Source organism: Aegilops tauschii, chromosome 2 (genome assembly GCF_002575655.3).
Source record: "Aegilops tauschii subsp. strangulata cultivar AL8/78 chromosome 2, Aet v6.0, whole genome shotgun sequence".
Taxonomy (NCBI): Eukaryota; Viridiplantae; Streptophyta; class Magnoliopsida; order Poales; family Poaceae; genus Aegilops; species Aegilops tauschii.
The window spans coordinates 101,318,762-101,331,568 of NC_053036.3; the positions used below are offsets into that span (position 1 = coordinate 101,318,762).

The following is a 12,807-nucleotide window of genomic DNA, read 5'->3' on the forward strand; positions in this document are numbered from 1 at the left end:
TGAACCAATGATTTACTCTGGTGAACTCACTGCCCCGAAGCCACATAATAGGGCAAACAATGCTACTTTGATACCTTGTGAAATTTTCCCGACAACACATGTTGGACGTCAGTGTTTGTCACAAATGCATCACAACCAACTAACACATTGAAATAGGACAACATTTCAATCAATGTCACAATCTGTTTCCGTACAACACATGGGCACTCTAATAGTATGTACCAATAAGAATTTTATAGGGGGTCTCTTAATTGAAGTCCGGTGCCTTTTATGTGACTATATGAACTTAGACAACAACCAATATAGTAAAATACAAATAATATGTCCGTGACATAACGAGTACTATATTGTTACAATTGTAAGTACAACAACACAAATCATGTAAATCATTAATAAAGAAGACAAAGGAGCATGGTATTTGTGTTTTTTGAACTGAAACAGTAGGTGAATTACATAATTCATAATTTTATTGAAAGAAAAGTGTGTATTGAAGAAAATAAAATTACATGTTTGTGTGTAATATACCCAGTCATTGGCAAAGCACATGACCTTCGATTATGCGAGATCATGCATGCATGCTAGTATACTGTTATGTTCTTTTTAGGGACACGCAGATGAGAAGATACTTGCCTTCTCCCCTCTCAGCAAGGTGCCCCGTGACATAGTATGCACATTTCTTGAATATCTCATTGAGCAAGGATTCACCGAAATGGCTTGCAAGTAGGGGTCCGAACACCGCCCTCAAGCTCTGTGCGATGTTAATTGCACTCTGAATGGTGTTGTGTGCATCATCCCCTTGTGAGTCATCATGAGGATCCCAGTTGGACTCGAACAATTTGATGTGGCTCACATTGAACAACTCATTTTGCGTGACTACTGCCTTCACTTCATTGATCGATGGCGTGTAAACGGGGAGATTGAAGGAGTCGAGCTTTTCCTTCTTCAGCAGACCCTGTTAGGTACATTAACAAATGGTTTATAGTCTTACATTTTTCAAAATTCAGCCTGATAGTTGTGGTAAATTAAGTTAACATGTCATTCTGAAATTGCCGTCGGTACAATTCCGCAACACCTGCTGGCGTAGTCTTAGCAATGTAAATGTTTCCCTCGTTTAGGTATTCTCTTCCTCCTTCCTCTAATCCAGCAGGAACCTAAATTAAAATAATGACAATTAGGGACCATGAACAAGACATACATGAATGTAAATGTTCTCTGCATAATTTGGGTACCCGAGAACGCCAATGGAGGCAAAATGACGAGTGAAAGAGGTGGCAACTCTGACGAGGGAAAAGCCTAGTGTAGTAGGAGCCTGGTAACCCAGCGATATAGAAAGCTGGTAGCAGTGTATTTTCTTTATGTTCTGCTGTTATCGACTCTTTGAACCGTTCGAGCGAACGGAAGACATGATTGAAGTCATTTCCTGGTAGATCATTGAGAAAGAACTGGAGCTCCACGGAGTTGCACCTAGATTTTTCATCATTATCACGGCCTACCACCTTGATCACCTTGGAGACGAAGAAGAGTGTGTTCTGACCAGAAGAGCACCCTAAATCAACAGAAGTCATTGTTGGCTGGTGGATATCCATGCACACTTCTCTCACGGCCTTCTCAAGCACCACCTCTGTCTCAAGCAAAGCTTTTTGCTAGCATAAATCAACACATGAAAGGGAAATCCTGGTTAAAAACACAGTGCAATCTACTCGAGCAAAGTTTATAGCTGCAACGGAGAGTTTAAATGATACTTTTATAAAAGTTGTACTCTCTATATCTTTTCAAAAAATATATATGAAAGAAGTACATGTTCTTGATGTTTAGATATTGTTTACAAACCTGAAGCCTTGAGTTGTTCACGTAGCTAGTCTCTCCTTCGCCTTTGGCTATGTGCAAGTCACGTTCAATGTTCATAGCTACGATCGATCGAATAGATCTTTTGTTGCCTAATTCCTGATGTAGCAGTAGCTCTTGTCGCCCTCGTGCAGGTCTATTTATAGGGAAATGATTTCTCAAGAAGTGTGATTTGTTCCTCTCGATCGAATTAGGAGCTTATATGAAATAAAAGACGCCAAACTGTTTAGAGCAACTCCAACGCGCCGACCTATTTCGTCCGCGCGTGTCATTTGGGTCAAAACCGACACAAAAGTCGGCTCAGCGCGCCGACTCAAACAGACGCGCGTCCGCTTTTCGTCTGTCGGGTGACCCATTCCTGGCGGAAATTTGGCCTGATTTGCGTCGACGCGGACACGAGGCGGATGCGCGCGACGCCGGCCTACTTCTCCCCCTGGCTCGTCAGTCGGTGTCACATAGACCATTCTCTTCCTCCCATCGACAGCATGCCCCCGACCGCCCCACCCCATCGCCGCCGCCGCCCAGTTTCGGTGTCGTCGCCAGCAGTCTGCACCCACATACCTCCCCCACAGCACGTCACCTTCCCACGTCGCCGGCACCACCGCCTCGCCGCCGGGCCACCATAGCTTCCCCCATACATCGGCGCGAGCACCACCTCGGCCCCCCTCTCCCCCGGCCAGCTCCTTCGACAACGTCGGCACGCTCGTCTGACGCCGCCACACTCGCCGGATGCCGCCAGGCCAGCTACCTGGTCGGGGAGGCGCGCGTCTCTTCGTTGTCCTACTTCTTCGACGACGCCCACAAGCTGTTCGATGGTTTGCCTGCAAGGTACAAATTGACTCCGCCAACAAGTTCTTTTTCCACAATTTCCTTTGCGACTCGGATGATTTTTCATCCGACGATGAGGGGATGGTGGCTCTTGTGTTGGTCGCCCATGACCACCTTAGTAGGCAGCGGCCTTGTTCCGGGGCTCAATCCCTGGGCACACTCGGGCGTTGAATCGCAACCGAGGGAGCGACCCTTTCCTTCTTTGGAAGGACTACTTCGAGACACCCAACCCGCTCTTCAAACATCACCAATTCCAGCGCCGTTTCCGTATGGCTAGGCATATTTTCAACCGTATTTGGGAGGGGGTGGTCGGGTACGATATGTATTTCGAGTGCAAGGAGGATGCCCTTGGAAAGACTGACTTCTGCTCTTACCAGAAATGCACCGCAGCTATCTGGATGCTTGCATGCGGAGTATCCGGTGAACTCATTAACGAGTACGTCCATATGAGCGAGTCTACATGCCTAGACTCCATGTACAAGTTCTGCAAGGTCGTGATTGCAGTGTTTGGCCCTGAGTACTTGTGAGAGCCAAATGTTGAAGATATAGCCCGCTTGTTGGCGGTGAATGCCATCAGGGGCTTCTAGGGGATGCTTCGTAGCATAGATTGTATGCACTGAGAATGCTTTCACTCCCCTTCTACTTAGCAGGGGCAGTATAGGGGCCATGTCAAGGCTTGCACTGTCATACTTAAGGTCGTGGCCTCACAAGATCTTTGGATTTTGCACTCTTCTCGGGATGGCTGGATCGCACAATGATATCAACGTGCTTCAATCCTCTCCGGCGTTTGCAAGGCTTGCAAAAGGCAACTGCCCGCCGGTGAATGTTAACATTAACGACCACAACTACAACAAAGGATACTACCTAATTGACGGTATCTATTCTCAGTGGACTAGTATTGTCAAGACAATCTCCAACTTTGTTGGAGAGAATAGGAGGAGATTTGCACAAGAGAAAGAGAGTGCTAGGAAGGATGTGGAGCTTGCCTTTGGTGTTCTGCAATCTCAATGGGGCATTGTTCGATATCCTGCTAGAACTTGGAGCACCAAGAAGTTTTTGGAGGTGATGACTGCTTGTGTGATCATGCACAATATGATCGTGGAGAATGAGCGCCCGGAACGCATCTACGACCAACGGTTTCAGTTTCAGGGTGACAATGTTGTGTCTGAGCATGGAGGAGCGGCAACGTTTGCACAGATCACCCAATTTCATCATCAAATGCGTGATTGAGAAACTCACATTCAGCTGCAAGATGATTTGGTTGAGTATATGTGGGCTCACGTTTGCAACCAATAGATGTATCTTTTTTTTAAATGTATTTGAGACAATTTAATTTTTATTTGACTTGTAAGCTATGATATATTTATTTAGTTTGTGAACTACGATGTATTTATTTGCTTGTGAAACTATGTAAAAAATGTTTGTAGTTTGTTTGAATATGTTTGAAAAACTACAGCAAGCCGGCCGCGAGGGCGAAAATGGGTCTGCGCGTTGGGCACGCAGCCGACCCAAACGCAAAAGAGGGCGGACGACGAGCGGACGGCCGACCCAAACAGACAAAAAGCGGACAAGGCGCACGTCCGGTTGGGTCGCGCGTTGAAGTTGCTCTTAGGTGCCATACAAAATGAGTGTCCCTCTATCCACCTTCATGAGAAGAAACCTAGGATTATGGGACTTTTGGCAACCTAGGAGAAAGAGAAATTGTAAACAAGCAAATATACTAGCAAGACTAGTCATTAAGAAGGAGGAATAATAATAATAATAATAATAATAATAATAATAATAATAATAATAATAATAATAATAATAATAATAAGAAGAAGAAGAAGAAGAAGAAGAAGAAGAAGAAGAAGACAACCATTGGTCAGGAGATATTGCTCATTTAAAATATTAAACTGATTGGGCTATCAGAACATTTATTCGTAAACGTATATATTGAAAACAGTAGATTTTTATACTGATTCAAACTATCATTGTTCTCAAAATTAATGTTGAATTATTTTAAACATTATTAGTACTTAAAATATTTACAAACATATAAAAATATTAAAGTATTCTCAAAGTGTATTGTGTGAATTCAAAAAACAAGAAAAATGAAGAATTCCAATGGATTTTCTCCCTCAACTTGGAAAGATTTCAAATCATCATAGATATAGTGACTATCCAGAGTTTTTGCTCGGTTATTCAATATATTCACAAATTTAATATTTAAATATTTAATGTTTAATATTTTTTGAATTAACATAATTAAGGAATATATAGGGAAATCACCAAAAAAGCATGAATGTGCTTGGATATTCAAAAAATGTAAAGTTATTTTAATTGTTATCTAGGGTATATGTGGGAAAGAACAAGCAGTAACATGTGTGAACCTATATGGTAACACATAAGAACTTCTATTCGCCAAAAAAAACACATCAGAACTTCTGTAGCAAGGCCCCTGCTCAAACCTCCAAATCAGTTTTTGGGGCTGGAGGCAAAAAATTACTCCAGCAGGGCCTTCCAAGCACCCAAATAGGGAAGGCCCCGTACTCCCACGAGCTAGGAGAGAGACAGAAAAAAAATTGAGCCATTGATTAGCGGATTCCATATGCCAGTAAGAAAATTGGGGTCGCTACTGGAACTCAAGACCCTTTGAGGTGCTCAGTGTAGAGAAGGAAAAATAGGCTGTGCAACACAATGCATTGATCGGTGCACCAGGCATGTATATATGAGTACATAGAGGGGCTACAACCTCAACTATACAGATGAACTAGGAGGTGGGCTCAAGACACAATATACACGTACACATATATTCAACACCCCCCCCCCCCCCCCCCCCCCGCGCAGTCGAAGCGGCGCCGGAGACGCGGAGACTGGAACGAAACTCCTCGGAGGTGAAAGTCGGCAGTCCCTTAATCTTCACATCGGCGAACTGTTGTGCGGTCGGAACATGGAGGACCCGAATGCGTCCAAGGGCCACCTGCTCATGCACAAAGTGAATGTCCAGCTTAATATGCTTAGTCCGGCGATGATGAATGGGCTTGGCGGAGGGTACACCGCAGAGATGTTGTCACAGTAGACAACCGTAGCCCGGGAGACGTCATGATGCAACTCCTGAAGTAGCTGTCGGAGCCGGGTGAGAGTCAGATACTGAAGAGCACCAACAATGGACCGGTAGAACGGAGCATCCGACGCGGGCGAGCCCTCGAGAGCAGAAACTTTGGCCTTCGTGTCAACAGGAGTAGCAACAGGGTGGTGTTGGGAATCGTAGCATAATTTAAAATTTTCCTACGCTCACCAAGATGCATCTATGGAGTCTACTAGCAACGAAGGGAAAGGAGTGGATCTACATACCCTTGTAGATCGCGAGCGGAAGCGTTCCAATGAACGTGGATGACGGAGTTGTACTCGCCGTGATCCAAATCACCGATGACCGAGTGCCGAACGGACGGCACCTCCGCGTTCAACACACGTACGGTGCAGCAACGTCTCCTCCTTCTTGATCCAGCAAGGGGGAAGGAGAGGTTGATGGAGATCCAACAGCACGACGGCGTGGTGGTGGATGTAGCGGGTCTCCGGCAGGGCTTCGCCGAGCTTCTGCGAGAGAGAGAGAGGTGTTGCAGGGGAGGAGGGAGGCGCCCAAGGCTTAGATGTTGCTGCCCTCCCTTCCCCCCACTATATATAGGGCCAAGGGAGAGGGGGGGGGGGCGCAGCCTTGCCCCTTCCTCCAAGGAAGGGTGCGGCCAGGGGGGAGTCCTTCCCCCCCAAGGCACCTCGGAGGTGCCTTCCCCCTTTAGGACTCTCCCTTTTTCTCTTATCTCTTGCGCATGGGCCTCTTGGGGCTGGTGCCCTTGGCCCATATAGGCCAAGGCGCACCCCTTACAGCCCATGTGGCCCCCCGGGGCTGGTGGACCCCCTTGGTGGACCCCCGGACCCCTTTCGGCACTCCCGGTACAATACCGATAAAGCGCGAAACTTTTCCGGCGACCAAAATAAGACTTCCCATATATAAATCTTTACCTCCGGACCATTCCGGAACCTCTCGTGATGTCCGGGATCTCATCCGGGACTCCGAACAATTTTCGGGTTTCCGCATACATATATCTCTACAACCCTAGCGTCACCGGACCTTAAGTGTGTAGACCCTACGGGTTCGGGAGACATGCAGACATGACCGAGACGCCTCTCCGGTCAATAACCAACAGCGGGATCTGGATACCCATGTTGGCTCCCACATGTTCCACGATGATATCATCGGATGAACCACGGTGTCGAGGATTCAATCAATCCGTATGCAATTCCCTTTGTCAATCGGTATGTTACTTGCACGAGATTCGATCGTCGGTATCCCAATACCTTGTTCAATCTCGTTACCGGCAAGTCTCTTTACTCGTACCGCAATGCATGATCCCGTGACTAACGCTTTAGTCACATTGAGCTCATTATGATGATGCATTACCGAGTGGGCCCAGAGATACCTCTCCGTCACACGGAGTGACAAATCCCAGTCTCGATCCGTGCTAACCCAACAGACACTTTCGGAGATACCCGTAATGCACCTTTATAGTCACCCAGTTACGTTGTGACGTTTGGCACACCCAAAGCACTCCTACGGTATCCGGGAGTTGCACGATCTCATGGTCTAAGGAAAAGATACTTGACATTGGAAAAGCTCTAGCAAACGAAACTACACGATCTTTTATGCTATGCTTAGGATTGGGTCTTGTCCATCACATCATTCTCCTAATGATGTGATCCCGTTATCAACGACATCCAATGTCCATGGTCAGGAAACCGTAACCATCTATTGATCAACGAGCTAGTCAACTAGAGGCTCACTAGGGACATGGTGTTGTCTATGTATTCACACATGTATTACGATTTCCGGACAATACAATTATAGCATGAATAATGGACAATTACCATGAACAAAGAAATATAATAATAACCATTTATTATTGCCTCTAGGGCATATTTCCAACAGTCTCCCACTTGCACTAGAGTCAATAATCTAGTTCACATCACCATGTGATTAACACTCACTGGTCACATCACCATGTGACCAACATCTAAAGAGTTTACTAGAGTCAACAATCTAGTTCACATCACTATGTGATTATCACTCAATGTGTTCTGGTTTGGTCATGTTATGCTTGTGAGAGAGGTTATTAGTCAACGGGTCTGAACCTTTCAGAACCGTGTGCTTTACGAATATCTATGTCATCTTGTGGATGCTACCACGCGCTATTTGGAGCCATTTCAAATAATTGCTCTACTATACGAATCCGGTTTGCTACTCAGAGTCATCCGGATTAGTGTCAAAGTTCGCATCGACGTAACCATTTACGACGAACTCCTTTCCACCTCCATAATCGAGAAAATTCCTTTATCCACTAGGTACTAAGGATAAGTTCGACCGCTGTCATGAGATCCTTTCCCGGATCACCATTGTACCCTCTTGACCAACTCATGGCAAGGCACACTACATGTGCGGTACACAGCATAGCATACTATAGAGCCTATGTCTAAAGCATAGGGGACGACCTTCGTCCTTTTTCTATCTTCCGCTGTGGTCAGGTCTTGAGTCTCACTCAATACTCACACCTTGTAACACAGCCAAGAACTCCTTCTTTGCTGATCTATTTCGAACTCTTTCAAAATCATGTCAAGGTGTGCTGTCTTTTGAAAGTATCATCAGGCGTCTTGATCTATCTCTATGGATCTTGATGCCCAATATGTAAGCAGCTTTATCCAGGTCTTCCTTTGAAAAACTCCTTTCAAACAACCCTTTATGCTTTCCAGAAATTTTACATCATTTCGGATCAACAATATGTCATTCACATATACTTATCAGAAATGTTGTAGCGCTCCCACTCACTTTATTGTAAATACAAGTTTCCAACAAACTTTGTATAAACCCAAAAACTTTGATCACTCCATCAAAGCGTATATTCTGACTCCGAGATGCTTGCTCTAATCCATGGAAGGATCGCTGGAGCTAGCATACCTTTTAGCATCCTTAGGATCGACAAAACCTTTCTGATTGTATCACATACAACCTTTCCTTACGAAAACTGGTAAGGAAACTCGTTTTGACATCCATCTGCCAGATTTCATAAATGTAGCTAATGCTAACATGATTCCGACGGACCTAAGCATCGCTACGGATGAGAAAAACTCATCGTAGTCAACTCCTTGAACTTGTGAAAATACTCTTTGCCACAAGTCGAGCTTCATAGACGGTAACATTACCATCCATTTCCGTCTTCTTCTTAAAGATCCATTTATCTCAATGGCTTGCCGATCATCGGGCAAGTTCACCAAAGTCCATGCTTTGTTCTGATACATGGATTCTATCTCGGATTTCATGGCCTCGAGCCATTCGTCGGAATATGGGCCCACCATCGCTTCTCCATAGCTCGTAGGTTCATTGTTGTCTAGCAACATGACTTCCAAGACAGGATCACGCATTACTCTGAAGTAGTGCACATCCTCGTCGTCCTACGAGGTTTGGTAGTGACTTGATCCGAAGTTTCATGATCACTATCATAAGCTTCCACTTCAATTGGTGTAGGTGCCACAGGAACAACTTCCTGTGCCCTGCTACACACTAGTTGAAGCGACGGTTCGATAACCTTATCAAGTCTCCACCATCCTCCCACTCAATTCTTTCGAGAGAAACTTTTCCTCGAGAAAGGACTCGTTTCTAGAAGCAATTACTTTTGCTTCCAGATCTGAAATAGGAGGTATACCCAACTGTTTTTGGGTATTCTATGAAGATGCATTTATCCGCTTTGGGTTCGAGCTTATCAACCTGAAACTTTTTCACATAAGCATCGCAGCCCCAAACTTTTAAGAAACGACAACTTAGGTTTCTATAAATGGTGTCGTCTCAACGGAATTGCGTGGTGCCCCTTTTAAGTGAATGCGGTTGTCTCTAATGCCTAACCCATAAACGATAGTGGTAATTTGATAAGAAACATCATGGTATGCACCATATCCAATAGGGTGCAGTTATGATGTTCGGACACACCATCACAGTATGGTGTTCCAGGCGGTATTAATTGTGAAACACTTTCCACAATGTCTCAATTGTGTGCCAAACTCGTATCTCAGATACTCATCTCTATGATCATATCACAGACATTTTATCCTCTTGTCACGACGATCTTCAACTTCACTCTGAAATTGCTTGAACCTTTCAATAATTCAGACTAGTGTTTCATCAAGTAAATACACTCAGTATCTACTCAAATCATCTGTGAAGTAAGAACATAACGATATCCACTGCATGCCTTAGCATTCATTGGACTGCATACATCAAAATGTATTACTTCCAATAAATTGCTCTCTTGTTCCATCTTACTGAAAATGAGGCCTTTCAGTCATCTTGCCCATGTGGTATGATTTGCATGTCTCAAGTGATTCATAATCAAGTGAGTCCAAACGATCCATCTGTATGGAGTTTCTTCATGCATATATACCAATAGACATGGTTCGCATGTCTCAATCTTTTCAAAAATGAGTGAGTCCAAAGATCCACCTACATGGAGCTTCTTCATGCGTTCTACACCAATATGACTCAAGTGGCAGTGCCACAAGTATGTGGTACTATCATTACTATCTTATATCTTTTGGCATGAACATGTGTATCACTACGATCGAGATTCATTTTAGGTGCAAGACCATTGAAGGTATTATTCAAATAAACAGAGTAACCATTATTCTCCTTAAATGAATAACCGTTTTGCGGTAAACATAATCCAATCATGTTCAACGCAAACACCAAATCTCGATGGTAGAGGAAGCATGCGATGCTTGATCACATCAACCTTGGAAACACTTCCAACACATATCGTCATCTCACCTTTAGCTAGTCTCCATTTATTCCGCAGCTTTTATTTCGAGTTACTAACACTTAGCAACCGAACCAGTATCTAATACCCTGGTGCTGCTAGGAGTACTAGTAAAGTACACATTCATATAACGTATATCCAATATACTTCTGTCGACCTTGCCTGCCTTCTCATCTACCAAGTATCTAGGGTAGTACTGCTTCAGTGACCGTTCCTCTCATTACAGAAGCACTTAGTCTCGGGTTTGGGTTCAACCTTGGGATTCTTCACTAGAGCAGCAAACGACTTGCTGTTTCATGAAGTATCCCTTTTGCCCTTGCCCTTCTTAAACTAGTGGTTTTACTAACCATCAACAATTGATGCTCCTTCTTGATTTCTACTCTCGCGGTGTCAAACATCGCGAATAGCTCAAGGATCATCATGATTATCCTTGATATGTTATAGTTCATCACGAAGCTCTACTAGCTTGGTGGCAGTGACTATGGAGAACTATCACTATCTCATCTGGGAGATTAACTCCCACTCGATTCAAGCGATTGTGGCACTCAGACTATCTAAGCACATGCTCAACGATTGAGCTTTTCTCCCTTAGTTTGCAGGCTTAAGAAACTTGTCAGAGGTCTCATACCTCTTGACGTGGGCACTAGTCTGAAATCCCAATTTCAGTCTTCGGAACATCTCACATGTTCTGCGACGTTTCAAAACGTCTTTGGTGCCACAATTCTAAACCGCACTGAACTATCACGTAGTCATCAAAACGTGTATGTCAGATGTTTCGTAACATCTACAGACGACGCTGAGGTTCAGCACACCGAGCGGTGCATTAAGGACATAAGCCTTCTGTGCAGCAATGAGGACAATCCTCAGTTTACGGACCCAGTCCGCATAATTGCTACTACCAATTTTCAACTAAATTTTCTCTAGGAACATATCTTAACCAGTAGAACTAAAGCGCAAGCTATGACATAATTTGCAAATACCTTTTTGACTATGTTCATGATAATGAAGTTCATCTGATTATGAACTCCCACTCAGATAGACATCCCTCTAGTCATCTAAGTGAAACATGATCCGAGTTTAACTAGGCCGTGTCCGATCATCACGTGAGACGGACTAGTCAAGATCGGTGAACATCTCCATGTTGATCGTATCTTCTATACGACTCATGCTCGACCTTTCGGTCCTCCGTGTTCCGAGGCCATGTCTGTACATGCTAGGCTCGTCAAGTCAACCTAAGTGTATTGCGTGTGTTCCGAGGCCATGTCTGTACATGCTAGGCTCGTCAACACCCGTTGTATTCGAACGTTAGAATCTATCACACCCGATCATCACGTGGTGCTTCGAAACAACGAACCTTCGCAACGGTGCACAGTTAGGGTGAACACTTTCTTGAAATTATTATAAGGGATCATCTTACTTACTACCGTCGTTCTAAGCAAATAAGATGCAAAAACATGATAAACATCACATGCAATCAAATAGTGACATGATATGGCCAATATCATCATGCTCCTTTGATCTCCATCTTCGGGGCACCATGATCATCTTCGTCACCGGCATGACACCATGATCTCCATCATCATGATCTCCATCATTGTGTCTTCATGAAGTCGTCATGCCAACGATTACTTCTACTTCTATGGCTAACTCGTTTAGCAACAAAGTAAAGTAATTTACATGGCGTTATTCAATGACACGCAGGTCATACAAAATAATAAAGACAACTCCTATGGCTCCTGCCGGTTGTCATACTCATCGACATGCAAGTCGTGATTCCTATTACAAGAATATGATCAATCTCATACATCACATATATCATTCATCACATCTTCTGGCCATATCACATCACATAGCACTTGCTGCAAAAACAAGTTAGACGTCCTCTAATTGTTGTTGCAAGTTTTTTTTACGTGGTTTGTAGGTTTCTAGCAAGAACGTTTCTTACCTACGTATGACCACAACGTGATTTGCCAATTTCTATTTACCCTTCATAAGGACCCTTTTCATCGAATCTGTTCCGACTAAAGTAGGAGAGACAGACACCCGCTAGCCACCTTATGCATCTAGTGCATGTCAGTCGGTGGAACCTGTCTCACGTAAGCGTACGTGTAAGGTCGGTCCGGGCCGCTTCATCATACAATGCCGCCGAAACAAGAAACGACTAGTAGCGGCAAGAAGAATTGGCAAACTCAACGCCCACAACTGCTTTGTGTTCTACTCGTGCATAGTAACTACGCATAGACCTGGCTCATGATGCCACTGTTGGGAATCGTAGCATAATTTAAAATTTTCCTAC

The 12,807-nt window shown here is 44.3% G+C and overlaps 2 protein-coding genes across 2 annotated transcripts; one reads left to right on the top strand and one right to left on the bottom strand.

Annotated features, from left to right (window-relative positions):
• Positions 1 to 589: 589 nt before the first annotated feature.
• LOC109747464 (anthranilate O-methyltransferase 2-like) lies at positions 590 to 1,699 on the bottom strand. The gene is made up of 2 exons (XM_073509541.1): positions 1,230 to 1,699; positions 590 to 952 (listed from the first exon to the last, which is right to left on the bottom strand). The coding sequence occupies exons 1-2, from the start codon at positions 1,584 to 1,586 to the stop codon at positions 590 to 592; spliced, it is 720 nt and encodes a 239-aa protein (XP_073365642.1). The 5' UTR covers positions 1,587 to 1,699.
• Positions 1,700 to 3,411: 1,712 nt separating this feature from the next.
• On the top strand, positions 3,412 to 3,903 carry LOC109747463 (uncharacterized). The gene has a single exon (XM_020306513.1). The coding sequence runs from the start codon at positions 3,412 to 3,414 to the stop codon at positions 3,901 to 3,903; it is 492 nt and encodes a 163-aa protein (XP_020162102.1).
• Positions 3,904 to 12,807: the final 8,904 nt, after the last annotated feature.